At 41.9% G+C, this 20,512-nt stretch overlaps 1 protein-coding gene across 9 annotated transcripts in view; it reads right to left on the bottom strand.

Annotated features, from left to right (window-relative positions):
- STXBP5L (syntaxin binding protein 5L) overlaps window positions 1-20,512 on the bottom strand; it is a 430,597-nt gene that overhangs the window by 239,561 nt on the left and 170,524 nt on the right. For 8 of the 9 annotated variants that reach the window (XM_048819147.2, XM_048819156.2, XM_048819179.2 and 5 more), the window contains exons 3-4: window positions 13,110-13,191; window positions 10,339-10,439 (exon numbers count right to left, since the gene is read on the bottom strand). In XM_048819147.2, coding sequence (XP_048675104.2) covers window positions 10,339-10,439; window positions 13,110-13,191 — 183 coding nt within the window. The remainder of the gene's footprint in view (window positions 1-10,338; window positions 10,440-13,109; window positions 13,192-20,512) is intronic. The other variant, XM_048819209.2, reaches the window with a different exon arrangement.

Genomic DNA, 20,512 nt, shown 5'->3' with positions numbered 1-20,512 from the left:
AAAGATCTCATTGTAATTCAAGAAACTTTTAAAGTACATAGTGCATTATCTGTTTTGGCACCAAAGAATTAATTTCCTTCAAAAGGGAGATCCTTGGTTGTATCCTAAACTTCTCTGGGAATTCCAGAAGACTAGTCATAGTGCATGGCAATCACTGTGGCCACTGATCACTCAGCTATATCTGATGCATCAAAAGCACTTAGCCAAGAAGTCTGTGCTGTAAGTTGACCTTCCATAATCAAAGATCTCAGTGCCTCCTTAGAGTCTATTGGGACTTTATCCAGAAACTCCGGCACCCTGTGCCAGTTAAGATAATCCTGTTCTGAAAGGAGAACTTTGTAATTAGTTATTCTAAGTTGCAGAGTAGCTGAAGAATAGCTCTCCCCTCCAAAGAGGAGAAGCTGCTTTAGTTCCTTTTCTTTTGCGTGGATTTTGACATCTGTTATGTTCTCTCTGAGCTGCTGCAGGATGCGAACAGAAGAACTTAAATCTCTCAAAGGGGACTTGACATTTCTGTGTCAACTTTTTTGAAGTTGGGAGAATGGATGCTGGCATTTGTCAGAGGAGCTGAGCTGGTTCTAGAAGGCCCTAGTTGACAGGCCCCGAGTCTTTTAAGCAAAGAACGTAAAATGTCCAATTTATGGGCCTTTTTGTGGCTATGGGAAACTCCAGTGCTCCTGCATCCTGCAAAAAAAGTCTTGAAATGCCTTATCCCTATAGTCATACGGTGGAAAGGGGGAAGATGGTACAACAGCTTCATGTGGCAGTAGGGATATATGAGCTAGAATCACCTCAGAGAGCTGGTGTTGAAGATGCTCCTCTTCTGAAGTTGGGCTTGCACAGACTCTGCCACAGAGAGATGAGAAGGCTGTTGCTATGTCCTGAGCAAGACCTGTAGTGAGTGATCTGGGCCTTTGTTACATAGGAGCTATATTTTCCTGCTTGATGAATGCTTCAAGGTGCCTAGTAAGGCCAAGAGCTAGGACAATATAGGTAATATTTAAGTGGCCAGGAGTGGCAGGGTAGCAGGTAGAAGGACCTTCCCTAAGTTCCCTATGCCTGCTATGACCTGACCAGAATAGTATGGGTCATAGGGTTGCACCCTGAAAAGCAGGAAGGTGATCCACTCTCACTAAAATCAGACAAAAGAGGAGGAATACTCCTCTTGCAGAGGAGTAGACTTTGTTGGAGCCTGAGCGTTGGAGGAAGAGGGGAGATTCCTAGTCAATGCAGAGGACAATTCCAGTATGGAGAGTGATTCAGGCAGGGCTGATACAATGAGATCTCTGGGCATCACGAAGTTCAGTGCTCATGGTATTAATACCAAGAAGAAGCTAGGTGTAATCGGCAATAGAGTAGATGGTGCCAATTAAATTGGTACCAGGAGCCCCCCCGCCCCCCAGTCTAAATTCAGGGTCTTTATGAATACAGAGGAACATTGTTACACCTTATTTGCTCTTTTTTAAAATAAAAAGATCAGACTTGCCTCTCTTGCTTGGCAGCAATTTATATAGACCCCCACATGTGTTCCTTAGAGGAGCAGTGCTCAGACCTCCTCTTTCCAGGATGGCAGGAGGGAATGACAACAGAATCAGCAGAAGAATGCTTCAGTGAAGGAGGAGCCCTAGCACCTGAGGCAGAGGTAATAGCCTTTTGTAATGGACTGCTCAGAGCCTGAGGGATCCTGCCTTCCAGAGTCTGAGGCACACCTCAGGACTTAAAGGAGAAAGCTTTAAAAGCAAGGGATGCTTGAAAACAGACATTAATCAAAACAAACAGTGTACATTTCTCAGTGAGAAATCCCTCAATTTCCTCCCAGAGACAAAACAAATATTTTGAGAGCCTCATTGAGGGGACATGACAGACCAATCTTAAAACCAGGAGATTTTTGATCAGTCCTGAATACCTGGTACCAGGCTCTGACACTTTCCAAGGGCACCCAATGTTGTGAGACACCTAACTACCACCTGGCCTTAGCATGAGGAAGCCTTGTTTGTGCCTGCAGTGGGTCAGCTTCCCAACTCCACTTGCCATACAAGCACTCCCCTTCAGGCCTCACAACCCTGCTGTTACTTTACAGTTTAACAATCAGCAAACCCCAACCCTCAAGTCTTCCAAGCGTCTCCCTGGAGTATCCAGTCCCTGGTTCACTGGACAGTCCCAGTACTCAGATTCACTGCTTCCAAAGAAACAGTGCACCCTCATTTACCAATTCTACCACTCCACTTAACTCACAAACCTTCTATATGTTTACAGTGAAAACAAGTATATGTTTATTTAACAAAGCAGAGATTTTAGTAGTAGCAAGTACAAGTATTGGAAACAAATGATTACATATAAAATACACATTCCAGAGCCTAGGCTTAACTATCAATATATTCGTGTCTTGTAGAGTATTGCTCACACAAAATTCTTGCTGAGCTTTACAGTCAGGTTGACTAACACTCCTTTCATGAGACAAGCAAGCTGTCAGTGGCCTCCTAGATGAAGGATTGTGTGTGCTTCCTTGCACCCAAATGTATACCAGAACAATCCTGTGTCTTTATTCATAAACAGAGCACCCGCTGCTGTTTGTTTCATCCTGGAGATTTCCTGTCTTGTAGATTAGCCCCTGGCTAAGTAGCAAATAGGCATACATTGTGAGGCATACACTACACAAATGGCCAGACAGCGAGATAACGTCTGTCTGTAACCGCAGAAAGGTTCTTTGAAGCAGGAGATAGGTGACGACCTGGTGACCTGCCTTAGTTCCAAGACCTTAAGAATCTATTTCAGTACAGATATATACTCAAATATTATCCATACATTTTGCAATGATTATGATAAATCACTGGGTTACTGGCTCTTGGTAGAGATCTCACATGCGACTCTTTGGTGAATTTATGCATATATTTCTCCCAAAGGATCCTTGTACAACCCTATCCACCCCTGTGCCCTCTGCCAATTGGCACCAGCAAATTCTGGGGTCACACAGGTGAAGAAAAATTACAAATGTCACCAAGCTAAAACTTAGAAAGTAAACTTACACTGACTAATCCAAACTATGGTAAAGAACTATATACTATAACTAGTGTAGAAATGCAAATGCAAGACACAGGAACCCTGGTCTCTTGGTCCATCTTGCAGTCATAGGCAGGAAGAAGGAATTGAGGGTCAGTTGGCCTTGCTCCATCCTTTATGACCTAAAGTTTGAGGTGGGGGGAGAGGAACAAGGGCATGCAGGACACAGGCATGGGCCAACGCACACTGCTGGTCAAAAGATTTTTATCATGAGCACATGAAGTGCAGGTCCACCAGAAGTGGAATATATAGAGACAAGCACTTGAAAGAGAATGAGTGAACTGATACAGTTTAAAAAAGCAGCTACTCCAACCATCATCCACACTTGAACTGAACATCTGAGGTCATGAAAGTGGGGTCACCTCAGTTTCCTGACCACCACCATCATTTCAGTTAAAACCTAAACCAGAAGTACTAGAATGCTACAGAGAAGACTGTCCTCATAGCACTGTAAAAAGCCAGACAAGGAAGTACTGGAATAACTCTTGTTACTTCAGTTCCTTAGATTCTCCATCTATAAAATAAAGTTAATTATGCCTATCTCATGATAGTATCTGATAGTGTTTGCAAAACATTTGAAAGATGAGAAGTACTGCCCATGGTTTACTAAGAATTGTGAGCATCCTATTTTTGTTACCCTGTTCTCCACCCTCCCATCCCAACCCACTAGACATAGGTGTCAGACTTATTTTTTAGTTTCCAGGCTCTTTGGGGCAGGGACTGGCATTTTCTGTATGTTCGTACAGCACTTAGCACAACAGAGCTCCAAAACCGGATTGCCTCTAGGAGCAACTGCAAAGTAAATATCAAATAATAAGGCTCACAGACAAGACTATTTGCAATTAGATTTTTCAACTCTACTCCTAGAGTAGAGTTAAGGTAATCCTCTTTGTTTGCCGCTATATTATATGGTTTATTTGGGACATGTTTCTTATATCGAGAAATACTGCCCAAAAGTTTCAAGTTTCGATGTCTGAAGTTATGCACATAAATCCATCTAGACACTTAAATAAAAGTTGTCTGATCTTCAGAAATGAGTATATATACTATTATAATGTGTTACCGTAGCACCCGAAGTCCCCAACCAAGATTGTACTAGGCACTATGCAAACATGTTGCAAGACAGTCCCTGCTCCAAAGACCTCACAGTAAACAGAAGCACCCTTCTCTCTCATCTTTCTGTGCTTTAGTTCCCCAAAATAATTAACTTACTGAAGATCACATGTGAAGTACGTGGTAGAGTTGGTATTTAAACCCAGTTCTTCAGTCCTGAATGGGCTGTACACTAGTGGAATGCACCTGACAGCATGACCTCTCAGGCATGTGCAAGGTCACAAAATGCTACAAATTGGAATCCTCCATGCTGTGCGACCTTACACCTGCACATGCTGTGTTGTCCCCCCGTGCAGCAACAGTTCCAGAAAGCTGTTTCACTACACCCCTGCTGGGTCCCAGTCCAGTTCATAAAAATGGCCATATTAGGTCAGACCACTGGTCCCTCTAGCCCACACACTCTCTTCTGACAGTGGCTGGTGCCAGATGCTTCAGAGGGAAAGGACAGAACAGGACAATTTATTAAGTGATCCCGCCCTGTCATCCAGTCCCAGCTTCTGGCTGTCAGAGGTCTAAAGAGACCCTTAGCACTGGACTGCATCCTTGACCATCTTGGCTAATGGCCATTGATGGACCTATCCTCCCTGAATTTATCTAATTCTATTTTAAGCCCAGCTATACTTTTGACCTTCACAACATCCCCAACAATGAATTCTACAGGTTGACTGTGCGTTGTGTGAAGACCTTCCTTACGTTTGTTTCAAATCTGCCTATTAATTTAATTGGGTGACCCCTAGTTCTTCTGTTACGTGAAGAGGTAAATTACATTTCCTTATTCACTTTCTCCAGATCAGTCATAATTTTATAGACCTCTATCATAATTCACCTCAGTCACCTCTTTTCCAAGATGAAGAGTCAGACTTTTTAATCTCTCCTCATATGGGAGTTTTTCCATATCCCTAATAATTTATCTTTCTCTATACTTTTTCCAATTCTAATATATCTTCTTTTATATGGCTAGCCAGAACTGCATGCAGTATTTGGGGCATAGAGATACCATGGATTTAAATAGTGGCATTATAATATTTTCTGTCTTTTAGCTATCCTTTTCCTAATGGTTCCCAACACGTTAGCTTGTTTGACTGCCACTACAGATTGAGCAGATGTTTTCCGAGAACTATTCATAGAGACTCCAAGATCTCTTTCTTGAGTGGTAAAAGCTCATTTAGACCCAATCATTTTGTATGTTGGGATTATTTTTTTACAATGTGCCTTACTTCACATTTAACATTGAATTATACCTGCCATTTTGTTGCCCAGTCACCCAGTTCTGTGAGTTCCCTTTGTAATTCTTCGCAATCTGCTTTGGACTTAACTATCTTTTGTATTGTCTGCAAACATTGCCACCTCACTGTTCACCCTTTTCCACATCCTTTATGAATACGTTGAACAGCAGTGGTCCCAGTACAGATCCTTGGATGGGACCCTGCTATTTACTTCTCTCCACAGTGAAAACTGGCCATTTATTACTACCCTTTGTTTCCTGTCTTAACAAGTTACTGATCCACGCAGGACCTTCCTCCTTTTCCCATGACTCCTTACTTTGGTTAAGATCCTTTGGTGACGGATCTTCTCAAAGGCTTTCTGAAAGTCCAAGTGCACTCTATCCACTGAATCACCCTTGTCCACATGTTTGTTGACCCCTTCAAAGAAGTCCAAAAGATTGGTGAGGCACGATTTCTCCTTATAAAAGCAGTGTTAATTTTTCCACAACAAATTGTGTTCATCTAAGTGTATGACTCTTTGCTTTCGTACAGTTTCAATTTGGCTGGTACTGAAGTTAGGTTTACCAACCTGGATTTGCCAGGATTGCCTCTGGAGCCTTTTTTTTTTTTTAAATTGGTGTTAAATCAGCCTCTGTACCAGATGACTGGTGGATAGCTAATGTAAGCAATAGGTCACATACCAATGTTAATAGTTCTGCAATTTCATAACTGAGTTCTTTAAGAACTCTTGGTTGAATATCTGGTCCTGGTGACTTCGTACTGCTTAAAATTTATCAATTTGCTCCAAATTCTCCTCTACTGACACTTCAATCTGGGACAGTTCCCCACAAGTACTCCTTTTCTAAAAAGAATGGTTCAGGTGTGGGAATCTCCTTCACATCATCTGCAACATAGACCACACAAAGAACTCATTTTGCTACTCTGAAATGGCCTTGTCTTCCGTAAGCGCTCCTTTACACTTCAATCATCCAGTGGCCCCACTAACTGTACGGCAGGCTTCCTGCTTCTGATGTACTTACGGTATTTTGGCTGCTAATTTGAGTCTTTTTGCTAGTTACCCTTTAAATTCTTTTTTGGCCTGCCTAATTATACTTTTATACTTTTTTTCTGTTTTCCTCAATATGATTCGACTTCCAATTTTCAAAAGATGCCTTTTTGTCTCTAACCACCTCTTTTCCTCTTCGGTTTAGCCATGGTGGCATTTTTGGTCTTTTTTTTTTTAATTTGGGGCATACATTTAATTTGAGCCTCTAATATGGTGTTTCTAAATAGTTTCCAAGCAGCTTGCAGGCATTTCATTCATGACTGTTCTTCATAGTTTCTGTTTAACTAGCTTGGTAATTTTTGTGTAGTTCCCCTTTTTGACATTAAGTGCTACTGTGGTGTGCTTTTGTTTCCCTCCTCCCCCACAAGGACATTAAATTTAATTACATTATGGTTGCTATTATGGAGCGGTTCAGCTATATTCATCTCTTGGACCAGATCCTGCACTCCACTTAGGACTAAATCAAGAATTGCTTCTTCCCTTGTAAAAAGAAAAGGAGTACTAGTGGCACCTGAGAGACCAACAAATTTATCTGAGCAAAGCTTATGCTCAAATAAATGTTTGTCTCTAAAGTGCCACTAGTACTCCTTTTCTTTTTGCGAATACAGACTAACATGGCTGCTGCTCTGAAACCTGTCATTATGCAAGGCACTTCTTCCCTTGTGGGTTCCAAGACCAGTTGCTCCAAGAAGCAGTCATTTAATATGTCTAGAATTTTTTTCTGTGCATCTAGTCCTGAGTTGACATGTACCCAGTCAATATGGTGATAGTTGAAATCCCCTATTACTGATAGGGGGCTTTGGGGAGAATTTTTTTTGTAGCCTTTCTAATCTCTCTTAGCATTTCACAATTATCGTCACCATCCTGCTCAGGTGATTGTTAGTGTATTCCTACTGCTATACTCTTATTCAAGCATGGAATTTCTATCCATAGAAATTCTATGGTACAGTTTGATTCATTTAAGATTTTTAGTATATTTAATTCTAAGCTTTCTTTCACATCTAGTACCACTCCCACATCAGCACAACCTACTGTCATTCCTCTAGATTTTGTATCCAGGTCCCACCATGTCCCATTGATTACTATTGTTCTAACAAGTATCTGATGCCTATTATATCAATATCCTCACTGAAGGCACTCAAGTTCACAGATCTTAGTATTTAGACTTCTAGCATTTGTACACTAGCACTTATAAAATTTGTCAATATTTAGTTGACTATCTTTTGTCTTCCTTGTTTGACTGTTTCTCTTCAGTTCCTACCTGTACTTCACCAACTTCTATCCTTTCCTCTTTACTAGGCTATCCTAATATCCTCTTTAATAAATCCTCCTCTAAGAGATGTCTGTCTGAACTGTACGCTCCTCTGCACCTGTTGGCTTTCCCCAATCCTTAGTATAAAAACTCCTCTGACCTTTTTAATTTTACATGCCACTAATCTGCTTCCATTTTGGTTTAGGTATCATAGAATCATAGAATATTAGGGTTGGAAGAGACCTGAGGAGGTCATTCAGTCCAATCCCCTGCTCAAAGCAGGACCAACACCAACTAAATCATCCCAGCCAAGGCTTTGTCAAACCGGACATTAGTCAAGTCAAGCCCATCCTTCCTGTATAGGCTCCTTCTTTCCAAAAAGGTTCTTCAGTTTCTCAAACTGAAAACCCTCCTCCCAATACCATTATCTCATACATTCATGAAGACCCTGCAGTTCTGCCTGTCTAACTGGCCATGTGCATGAACTGGAAACAGTTCAGAGAATGCCGCCATGGAGGTCCCAGATTTTATTTTATTACCTAGCAGCCTAAACTTGGCCTGCAGGGCCTCTCTCCTACCTTTCCCTATTTCACTGGTACCTACATGTACTACGACCACTGGCTTCTCCCAAGCACTGCACATAAATATCTGGATGTCTCCAGAGGTCCACAACCTTCGCACTCCTAACCAAAAAAGGGTACTAAATGGCAAACTTTTTTGTTCACATAGTTGCCCAGTGAGAGCTCATGCCCTTCGAGAACACTGTTTTGAAAAACCTCAAACTTCAGAAAACCAGGAACACAGAGTTAAGTTACATGCCCATGTAACCTTAACTCTGCCCTCTGAGAGAACCCAAAACATCCATATCACACATACTTGCACTCTGCTTTTTCACTGTACATAAAAGGAGCTACCTGCATCTGCTCCACCCTCAAACACTTAGGGTACTCTCCTGACAGAATACCACACTTGTGAAATTTAACAACCACTTCATACTTACTCACAGGATACCAGTGAATGGGGTTCAGCCACCATTCGGGGGCAAGGAACCCCAGATTATAGCTCACCTGAAGGTAGGGCAGGGAGAGAGGCTCAGACTGCCCTAGAGAGGCAAAGGGCCCCCAGATCCTGGCCCGCACACACACAGAAGGGGAGAACATGGGGTTGAGACAACCTTGCCCCCATTCTCCCCTAGTCACCCTGCCACTCACCCCTATGTCTCCTTCCCAGTGTCCCTCTCCTTTACCTGAGCTACCCAATTCCCCTCACCACCCTCCACCATCCATCCTCATTTATCCCACTCCCCATAATCCCCCCTCCCCTCAATGCAGCCCCAAACTCCTCTCATTCCTATTCCCCGCCACTCGTCCACACTAAAATGTCTCTTACCTGCCAGGAAACAGTCACATATCTTTTGTGGGGGGAGGGACAGGAGAAAGGTAATCAAAGTACTTTCACTCAAAACAACCAAATCACCACACCTGACGAGAAATTTTAGCAATGTGATTCTGACCTTTTCAAGATTTCTGCACTAAGTGCACACACAAAAAAAAGGTTGCCAGAATAAGTCAACTTTAAGAAAAGCTTCCGACCCCCCACTCTTACCATCCCCCACCCTGGGGTGTATCTTAAGAATCCCTTGACTAAATGGTTCTGAACTTGGATCACTGACCCTACCCTGAATCCCCATGAGGCACACCAAATTTCAAGGCAACTCAAGTAACCATACTATTTTAGAGTATTTAGAACAGTCAGACTTTAAACAGAAAGCTGGTCTGACCCAGAACTATATCAGAGCTGCTGCTCTGCTACAATCCTTCCTCTCTACCTGCAGCTCTAACTGATGTCAATGTGAGCTGAGTGCTCAGCATCTCTGAAAATACAAGCATATTTTAAAAAGAAAAGGAGGACTTGTGGCACCTTAGAGACTAACATTTATTTGAGCATAAGCTTTTGTGAGCTACAGGTAGCTAAATTTGATACATTTTACCGTTGATTTAATCTGTTTGGTCTAGAGACTAATTATTAGACATTCAAAAAGCAAAACTAATCATGAAAGCAAATCTCTGAATATTTGAGATTTATCCATCCTAATTATAGTACACATCTACATTATGTTAACACAGCAGTATTTACTGGAAAATAATAAGGGCCAATTTGTCAAAAATTTGGATTCCATATAGTTACACAGTAGAGAAGAATATTCCCTTCAATACAGGAATTATTGGGTGAAGGACTATGGCTTGTGTTGTGCAGTAGGTCAGAACAGAAGATCAAAGTGGTCTTTTCTGATCTTAAAAAGAATCTATTAATTGTGCCAGTTTGTACAGCTAGAAGGTCACAGAAGCCCAACTTTACTGGGAAGAAGAAATGGATTCTACAGACTTGAGGGGGCTACTGCTCCACAAACTGCACTCTGCTGAATCATGTTCTTTGTAAGCCAGATTTTAAAAGTTACAAAGGAAGAAAAACTTTCAAAGCAATCAGCTACATCATTCATTAAGTCAGCAAAAAAAACCCAAAACAAACAAGAAACCCTCCCAACATATGCAACAATAAATCCTCCCACCAATGATATGTCAGCAAAATCTAATTAGTCAGTTTTTAAAAGAACATCTTTGTTTATTGTCAATCAGGCTTACCGTTCTCTGTTAAATTTCAGAGAATGAAGAATAGCAGGCCGTTTCTGTCTTAGGTTCCACAAATGAAGTGTGTCATCAGCACTCGCACTGACCAAGGCACCCTACAACAATCAGAACCAGAATATGGTGGAATGTTATTCATTTGCATATTGAAAGGGAAGATTATTTCAGAATAAGACAATGATCTGTCAGACAGCAGTACAACATCTGTGAAACCCTTACTTTCCTTCTGAAAAAAATATTCTGCAACAACCATTACTTTGCTTTGACTGATCCTATACTAACTCAAAATGTTCCAATTTGAGCTGATCTGGAAAATGAAATAGCTCATTCTAGAATTAAACATTTGATATTAAATGTGTTTCTGATTGATAAACCAGGAAGAGTGCGAAAGAATTGGAATAAGAAGGGAAGAGGTATTAGCTTGAAAAGAGGGGTTTGAAGGAGGCAGTTGAAGCAAGGACAGAGTGCTTAGCACACAAGGAAAGGGAGACTGCCCAGGCACAGTATAATAGTCAGGTCAAGATAACAGAAAATGCAAAATCAAGAATGAGAAAAGGACATGAAAGTAAGAGGATAGGGATGAAAGTAGGGAGACTGAGCAGGGGAAGTCAGAACAGAAACGCAGATGGCGCCGGGGAACAGGGTCTGGGGACGCGGAGCTTGCCAAGCTGCACCACCCTGCCCACCCAGCACTACTGTCTGGGAGCAGGGGCTTTCCCCACCCACCTGGAGCTCTGGGCCCCACAGTTGGCTGGGGCCCTAGAAACAGGCCCTGTAGGCCCAGTGGCTAATCTGCCACTAGTGGACAATTGTGTGTGTGTGGGGGGAAAGATTTTGGTTACAATAAAGAGGAAGAAGTGATGTAACTTAAAGATTGTGCTCTCCCCATCCCTTCTCCTATAGTCAAAGATTATGGGCCTGGGAAATAGGAAGGAAAGTGGAGTTCTCAATCAAGATAGAGAAGGGAAGCAGAGGAGGAGGAGGAAAGGTGATAAGACTAGAGTTTGAGATGGTGATTGAACATCTATTGTCCCTCTGGCATCTATTCTTAGATGTGAGTGGATACAGAGTGAGAGGTAAACCCAGAACTATCAGATTTGATATGGTAGTTAAACATATACACAGAATAGAAATAGGAGAGGACAAAGAAAAAACCCTACAGAAAACCCCACAGATAGGAGAAAGGAAGCAAAGGAGCTAGAAAAGAAGACACTGAATGAATAGTCAGTAGGGGAATACAAGGTCTAGGGGAGCACAGAACCACAAAAGCTAAGATTGGAAAGAAAGCAGGGGAAGCAAGAGTGATTCACATGACAAAACGATGGCACACATTTTTTGATGTTCACATATACTCCAAAAGTAACTGTCTCAACTTTAGCATAAGTAGGAAAGGCGTAATAGAAATGTTTCATTCAATTTGAATATGTATCTGGTTCCTTTAAACGCCATGTAAAATGTATTTAAGTTTTAAATACCTATGTTAAATTATTTTGCCTAAGAGTATGCTCTAGGCAGTTACACCTATAGTTAAGGTTGCCTGAGACTTTCTATTATAAGGTCCTATTTTCAGTTGCTTATAACTTTTGCCAAACATTACCTGTTCAGGCTGAAACATTCCATGCCATGTGTTTGCCTCAAGCTGAGTTTTTCTGGGAAGTTTCAGCTAAAATATTCAGTCATTTCTCAGAACAAGATTAGGAAAAAATGTTGTTTTGCACGTGTAAAAATGGTTGTAAATTTTTTTTGTTGAGAAACTCCAATGCCTCCTTGCTTTGGAGCAGGAGCCTGAAGTTTGTCAAGGGGTGGTCTGTGTGTCAGGGATGTGCCTTTTGCCTTCCTCATGAAAGTCTGCCCAAATGTGGACAGTTTAGGAGCCTTTCAAAAAAAAAAACCAAACACACATACAGAGGTTGCACATGCTCGTGCTCTTATTAGAGTTTGAAAGCTGCATTCTCTGAGGATTCTGTCTGCACTGAGCAAGCTCCAACCCGCACAGCTCCTCCATGCTGACTGGACTGTGTATGTACCATCTTCAGAGTGACCGAGTAAGCTCCATCCTGTAGCTGCAGGGACTGAGGCTTATCTCTATTGCTCCTCCCAGCTGCGGGGACTGCTGTGGCACCAGAACTTTGAGCAGAGAAACTCTCTCCTGTAGTCAGCGTTTCCCCCTCCTTCCAGCACACATGCAGTATGGAGAAAGAGGAAGCTGCCTGACTTGAATTGGTGGAGGGAGGCCCGATACCCCATAATCAATCATTATTTCCATTTCCAGAGTAAGTTTCATTCAGGGGGTGGATCCCAAATCACTTTGTGTAGTATTTATAGGGATCAGTTTTTATTATTCTGAGTTCCCTGAGACTATGACGTTTCAGCTAAGCAGAAATTTTGTATTAGTGCCATTTTTGTTAGTTCATTAATTTCTATCTCATAGATGTCTATGCAGTGAGGAAGATGATCCAAGAATTTAGGTTACACATATGTAGCTCGCTGTGTGTTCAGTATTTCACATCACCATATAAAGGCCCTGATTCTATCACCCATACTTATCTTGAGTAATACCTTATACTACATGTAGTCCCATTCATTTAAACAGGACTACGTACACAGAAAATTATATTTGAGTGCAAGTGTGAGCAGCAGAATCAGGTCCATAGGGCAAACAAAGGGGCCAGCAAGAAACTATCTGGAAGTTACATTGCAAAAATATATAGACTGTACCATTCAACCATATTTAAAGAAAATTCTGCACACTGTACATATAGCCTTACCTCATTGATTAAGAATTGGAGCTGCAGTACCGCGGCACCACTTTCGTGTTGGCAGTAGCAATCAACACCGGGTCTGCCCAGTCTGTTGCAATCAAAGTCAAGGATTCTGACATTTTGGTTATCACCAAGAGTAAACAGCCAAGAGGACACAAACAGAACTCTCTTGCAATTAACCTTAGATTTAACAATCATTCTTGCTTTCTCTAAAACACGCTAATCTTCAGCCATTCTAATTAAAGTATCAGCATTATCACCCTGAAACATGCAATTACGAGTGATATGTTCTTGGCTATATTCCTCCCTATGAATGGAAGTGCATAAATTATCATGAAGATACAGCGAAAACACATCTTAAACTCCAATTTGTTTTATTTCATCTTCGTAGTATGTGTTCATATTACAGCTGTACACATCAGATGTTTTTGATTATTAGTTTTGTATTACCTTGATAATTTAGGAGCAGGGTCAATAACATGTTATGCACCATTTACACTGTTTTTTCCCTAAAGAGTGCATATTATTTCAAGTGAATAATTTTGCCTTTTTATTATGTTCTACCTGTAATTGTTACTCCATTCTCTGAATGCAACTTTCTGCATAGGTCTGTTCTCCTTGGCTCTTTTGTCTCTGAAATCTATTTTTAGGCAATAAAGACTCTCTTAAGGATGGCAGTGTGCTTTGCATCTTAAAAGTGTGCATGTGTCAATCCAACTCTTCATTCTTTCTAAACTAAAAAAAAAGTTACAGTCTAAACAGAATAATAAGAAAATCTCACAATTTTACATAGCCGACAAGTTAAAAGAGCATTACTGTTGCAGGTAAAGGACACTGAGTGATTCTCCCCTGGAGAATCGAAGCTCTTTACAATATCAGTAAACTTTGGTGTGTGATACTCAGAAAGATCTGTGCAACCAAGATGGAGAGATCCAATCCATAACTCCTCAGGAGTTAATTATAGCAACGAGAATGATCAAATATCTACATTGTAACACTATCTGAAATTCACCTATATGCAGAGGGGGCCTCCACAAAGACTATACACTTTTATTCCCTCTTACACCTTATTTTGAGGAGATTTAGGCGCCAGTCAAAAATCTGTGTTCTTGTAAAGGAGAGGGGCAAGCAAATACTGTACCCTTTCAAAGCGTAGTAGAGCTTCACTCCAGCTTGAGCTCTCTCAGACTCCCTGAACACATTCTGGGAGAATTAGGAGTTCCTGTTTAGTCTGACCACTCTGAACTAGAATCCTGAAACCCAATCTGGACACCATGGGACCCAACTACAAGTGTTGGGTCTAGGTTGTGTTGGGTGGGAAAGCAAATGGACCCTCTTGATCTTGGATCAGGTCTCTTCCACCTGCCTGTGGAGTTGGCACAACATTGGCAAGAGCTGGGCACAGCTCCCACAGGCAGGAGGCAGCGCAGCAGTGACTCAGGTTCGGGGGGGAAGGGTCAGGTCAGAAAATGACCCCACCCTCGGGCCCAGGTTGGGCCAAAAAATTAGGCTGGAGTATACTCTACTCTAAACCTCCTCTTCCCCCAAATACAGGCCATGGTTTTAAGTCTGTATCTCATCCTAAATCCCCTAACCTGAGTCAAGATTAAAATCTCAAATAAACTGGCATGTACTCAACATAGTTTTAGCTCCAGGAGCATAAGGTGTACTATATAAGAAATAAGATGTCTTTATCTCAATTTTAAATAGCTTTCACAGAAGTATAGAAGCTTGGAAAGGTAGCAATTAACTGGTAGTATTTGTTTACTATCAAAATTTGGCATATTTAAATTGCTTGACAAAGCTTGCTGTGATAAATATGGGAATTTTACGATGCTCATGTGTACCTCATTTTCCCTCTGTGCTTTGTACTGCTATTCACTGAGTGTAAAGAGCAGGATACATTAGGTGTTTGAGTCATTTATTTGTCTGGGGTGATATGACCAGGTCATAAAGTACTGGCTGGAACCAATGTATATCAATGGAAGACCCTACAGAGACAACGGGAACCCCAATCACTGAAGATTAACACCTAACTGCAGAGACTGAACATAGCATGGCTGTGTCCAGAGAACGAAGAGAGGTGTCAGGGGTCTGTTTTAACTACTGGCCTCAGAGACACAGGAGCTCTCACCTGAGAAAAAGGGAAAGTGACAAGAGAACAGAAACTAAGCTTAAGGGAGCCCTGGGCTTTAGACAGAACGGACTGTCTTAATCTTTGGCCTCTCTGTTGAAGAAAGGATTTCCCAGTGCTGTATTCCAGTTGACTAATCAACCTTACTCTCTCTTGAAAAAGGCTACATCGAGTCACTGCCGATACTTGCTGAAGTGCATTGATCACTGAAAGGAGTAAAAGTCTCTGAACAGGACTCTGCTTCGGTCGCATTCACTGGGCAGAGCTCACGGTGAGAAACAGGAGTGCTGGAGCCAAGAGGCTCAGTCTAGGAGTTGCTGCGGCCAGATGGCCTATGCTTGTAGAAAAGTGTAACCCGTTGGGAGCTTGGCCCATTGAAGATGTCCGCCCCAGACCCATGACACCATAATGCTAGCTCAATATCCAGCCTCCCACAGGATATTACAGGGAAGAGTAGGAAATCATCTGGTCAGCCACGCTACCACCAGCAATAACTATATGAGGAGTGGCTTAGTTAGCCCACACAGGAAGGAGTACTGTGATAGCCTTCAGTAGCTAGGGTGACCAGATGTCCCGATTTTGGGATCTTTTTCTTATATAGGCTCCTATTACCTCCCACCCCCCGTCCTGATTTTTCAGACTTGCTGTCTGGTCGCCCTACCAGCAGCAGTCCTGACTGGAGCTATGGGACTACTCACTGCAGAAGAACACGACTCCTAGTAGCAAGTTGTGTCAGGACCAGGTCCTTGAAGTCTGATCCCAAACCCACTGAAGTCAATGGAAAGTCTCCCACTGACTTCCATGGGCTTTGTGTTGGACCCCAAGGGTCTGTCTACACTGCAATAAGACACCCAGAGCTGGCCTGCATCAGCTGACTCTGGCTCCAGCCCAAGCCCAAATGTCTACACTGCAATTGTATAGCCCCACAGCCCAAGCCCACGTCAGCTGACACAGGCCAGCCTTAGGTGTTTAATGCAGCGTAGACATCTGTAGTTAGCATGCACAAGAACTGCATGGTCACAGAACTGTAAGTACAAACAGATATAGCTAATGTGAAAAGCAGCTGACATAGCTACAGACTTACTTTGTCATTTATATAAAAGTGATTTTCAAATTCTATGCTCCAAAGTGTTTTCAGTTGAAAAGATATATACAGAAAAGACAGTGATGGGCGAGAGAGAAGGAATTACACAATAAACGTTTTTAAAATTATTCTTGTGAACTCAACTTTTCCCACACAGAAGTAATGAGTTTATCAGAGTGATCTGAATAAAAATAAGGTGGCAGTTTTGTGTACTAGGATTCATTGGATACAAGATAAGATACAGAAGAGCATGGAGACAGGCATGGTAAAAAGAAACAAGTGGTGGAGTTGTGGGAGATATGAAGAGACAAGGTCCAATGTTCATATTGGAGCTTTTTAGGGACTTGAAGACAAACAAGAACTTTATACTTAATGCAATGGATAAGGGGAAGCCAGTGGCAGGTTTCAAAGATGGGGTGAGATGGTTAAAGGAACAGGCAAGAAAAATAATGAGATCGCTTAAATTAAGTTCTTCGCCTCAGCGATGACACATGACAGTGTCTCACAGTCTAATTACACATTGTGTAAGAAGTTTTATCACTGTTGAATTTGTCGTTATTCAGTTTCACTGAATGGCTCTTTCTTGTTCTATGAGATGGAAAAAAAAAGCAGAAGTACACAATTCACCTTTTCTATACCATGAATTTTTTATCATGTTCCCCTCTTATGTCTCCCTTCTAAGAGATGATGGAAAGCCCTAGTCCAAGAGAGAACGCAACGGAGACTGAGGATGGGAGAGTTGGACTGAGTGGGAATTCCTACAGCTGAATATCTTTGCTTTAATTTGAACTTTACACTTCATTATAAATAAACGACACTAGCTAATGCATTCCCATTACATGGGAAATTATGCCAATGCTGTTCTTAACCAGCTATCACCACCATTCACCATCGAAAGGTGAAATCAGTCTTCTGGGAGAAAAACCGAATGAAGCAGATGACTCCATTCAGCGTGTCCCAAATAAAAATGTACAGGATATTCTGTTTACATACATCACTTTTCACTCTGAAGTGAATGTTTATATTAATTATAAGATGTAAATTATACCTGTCTGGCCAGTCATTCCGAAGCAGGGATTCACACCAAGACAGTAGGCACTGTCACAGCTTTTGGAATCCTACTGAGTGGCAGCAGCTTTCAAATATGCTAGTAGCTGTGTTGGGGACCCTGTAAACAGTTCATTCACCACAGGTGCTCCTCCTTGTGGGAATTAGCTCTCCCTGCATGTGGTGCGCTCACCTGTTGGTTGCTCAGGCTGTGGTTCCCTCCCTCCCTCTCCAGACTCAGGGTACTCACTCTTTGTGACTGAGCCCTCTAGCCAGGTCACTATGTAGTCCCCACCTTCCAGGTTAATAAAATCCTACCAGACAAGCGATACACACTCTTCCTCAGATGCTCTTCTAGTCCAGGTCTTGTGCCACTTTCCCAGAGGCTGGTAGGGTAATCACCTGTGCACTGAGTTCCAGCCCAGGGACCCTACAACTAGCAATTCAGCTTTGTTCAGTCTCAGACCTTGTTACTGTTTCCCTAGGCTCCTTCCTACCCCCCCCTCTCTGTAGCCTTACTATAGTTTACCATCACAGATTCCTCTGCTCCCCATGACTACTTCACCATTCTCACCCTCTTGCTGGACTCCCCAGGGCAAGACCCTGGGCTTATTCTCCGTCTGCATTGCCTCCTTATCCCTAGCCAACTCCCTTTCCCTCCAGAGACTGACTGCAGACATCCTCTCTACGCTCACCTCCTGATTTATAATCCTATCCCAGCTCCTCCCCGACCTGGGCTTCATCTGCCATTAGGCCCTATTCCCCTCCAGGTGCAGCATATAAGGTTAACTAGGTCCTTCTGGCCCATACTAACCCACTCAGGACTTGTGTGGGTTAGAGGCCCTGTCACAGGGCCTTTCTCACAAAAGCTGCTGAGAGATTGGCACTTCTTCTTCCTAGCCTGTCCACCTCCTTCTTGGCCAGTTCTGCCCACTTTATCTATCTGTGCTCCATTCCCTCACTGTTCCACTTGAGAAGATATTGCAGCATTTATCATGACTGCACACTTTGCTGGTACACTCTTACACCAAGGCCCTCTGCCAGAATCTATATTGGCAGAAGCTGGTGTAGACCTTGAGCTGGATTTATTTTCTCCTATACTTTTCTTTGTCTTTCAATAAAACAACAAATAGCCCTGTCAGCAAGGATTGTAGAATATCTTTTGAAGATGTTAAAAAGGAAAGAAAAAGGAAGATAAAACTGAATACTTTAAAGTCTGCACTTCTGGTTCCCAGAATAAGACCTAGTCACTATCTTCTCACTCCTACCAATATGTGGGATTTCCTAGGGGTCATGCATCGGGAAATTGTCAGATTACATTCAACCATAGCCACCTCAGAAAATAAAAATTGAAAACTAAATTTTGGATACCTTCAGCAATTATATGTAAATGAGAGAGGAATAAGTAGAAACTGACTTACTCATGCTGAGCAGCAAATGTGATAGCAGTAACATTCTATCAAAAAATATGCTTTTTGATTGTTACAAAATAGTTAATGCCTTGTTGTCAAGATGTGTATGTTGTGGAAGAGAATAGTGTTCTGTATTCTCATGCATGAGATACAAGTTCAGAAAACACCTCAGCATGTTATACATGCGGCAGAGATATCATATTTGGCATCCCACAGAGAATGTTGATTGAATTGCTTTAAGTTACGTTCTGTTGTCTCTATAGGTACACAAAGAGAAGAGCCTCAAAAGAATCAGCAATGTTCCTTGCCCTTATTGGTCAGAAGGATGGTACTGCAATAGCAGTCTGCTGTAGAAGGATTAAAGGAGTAAAAAATGGCCCAGAGAAAAAGGTGGGCATTTTCCCTCTTCTTCCAGGGTTCTTGGCTGCCTGCTATTCCTGAGTTGGCCAATGTTGACGTGAGACATCTCTCCAGAGACTAAGCATGCTGTCTGCAGCTGTAGGAGAAAGAAATCAAGTCAACTTCCATGCTGTGGTTTCACTTGGCTACACATTACCCTACTGATAAGCAACTATTTGTGCTTAGATATCTTATTGGACAGGGTTCAGAGAAGAGCCATGAGAATGATTAATAGATTCAAGTAGCTCAATCTCTTTATCTTAACAAAACCGAAGATTAAGGGGTGCCTTCATTACATTCTATAAGTACTTACATGGGGAACAAATACTTAATAATGGGCTTCTCAATCTAGCAGAGAAAGGTATAATGATTGGAAGTTGAAGCCTGAAAATAAGGTGTAAATTTTTAACAGTAAGAGTAATGAACCATTGGAACACATTACCAAGGGTCATGGTGGATTCTCCATCACTGACAATTTTAAAATCAGGATTAGATTTTTTTTTAAAAGATATCCTACCTAAGAATTATTTTGTGGAACTTCTATGGCCTGTGTTATACAGGAGGTCAGACTAGATGACCACAATGGTCCTTTCTGACCTTGGAATCTATGCCACCCTCCTGGAAGTAAACCAGCTTTAAGTTTCAGAGTAACAGCCGTGTTAGTCTGTATTCGCAAAAAGAAAAGGAGTACTTGTGGCACCTTAGAGACTAACCAATTTATTTGAGCATGAGCTTTCGTGAGCTACAGCTCACTTCATCGGAAATACCATGGAAACTGCAGAAGACATTATATACACAGAGACCATGAAACAATACCTCCACGGTATGCATCCGATGAAGTGAGCTGTAGCTCACGAAAGCTCATGCTCAAATAAATTGGTTAGTCTCTAAGGTGCCACAAGTACTCCTTTTCTTTTTGCCAGTTTTAAGTGCCTCCGGTCAAGTTTCTGCCTCCACAAACCCTTTTTCTTTTACCTATAAAGACTATTGAGATGTTATTTCGATGTCAGACTGAGTACATTTTGGATTTTTGATGTCAGATAAGATCTGTAACAGATGTTTGTGGGATGGTGCTATTGTATTATATAATCCACTGCAAAAGTAACTAATCTAAAATGATGCTTGGGTTAAGTGCTCCATTTTGCTGCAGCAGAACTATTCCACTGATTTGGGGGGTCTTATCAACTAAAATAAGAACATAAGAATGGCCATATTGGGTCAGACTAAAGGTCCATCCAGACCAGTATCCTGTCTACCAACGGTGGCCAATACCAGGTGCCCCAGAGGGAGTGAACCTAACAGGTAATGATCAAGTGATCTTTCTCCTGCCATC

This window comes from Caretta caretta, chromosome 1 (assembly GCF_965140235.1).
Source record: "Caretta caretta isolate rCarCar2 chromosome 1, rCarCar1.hap1, whole genome shotgun sequence".
In the NCBI taxonomy this organism is placed as follows: Eukaryota; Metazoa; Chordata; order Testudines; family Cheloniidae; genus Caretta; species Caretta caretta.
The sequence above is the reverse complement of the archived record's forward strand: the minus strand, read 5'-3'. Positions and strand labels throughout refer to the sequence as shown.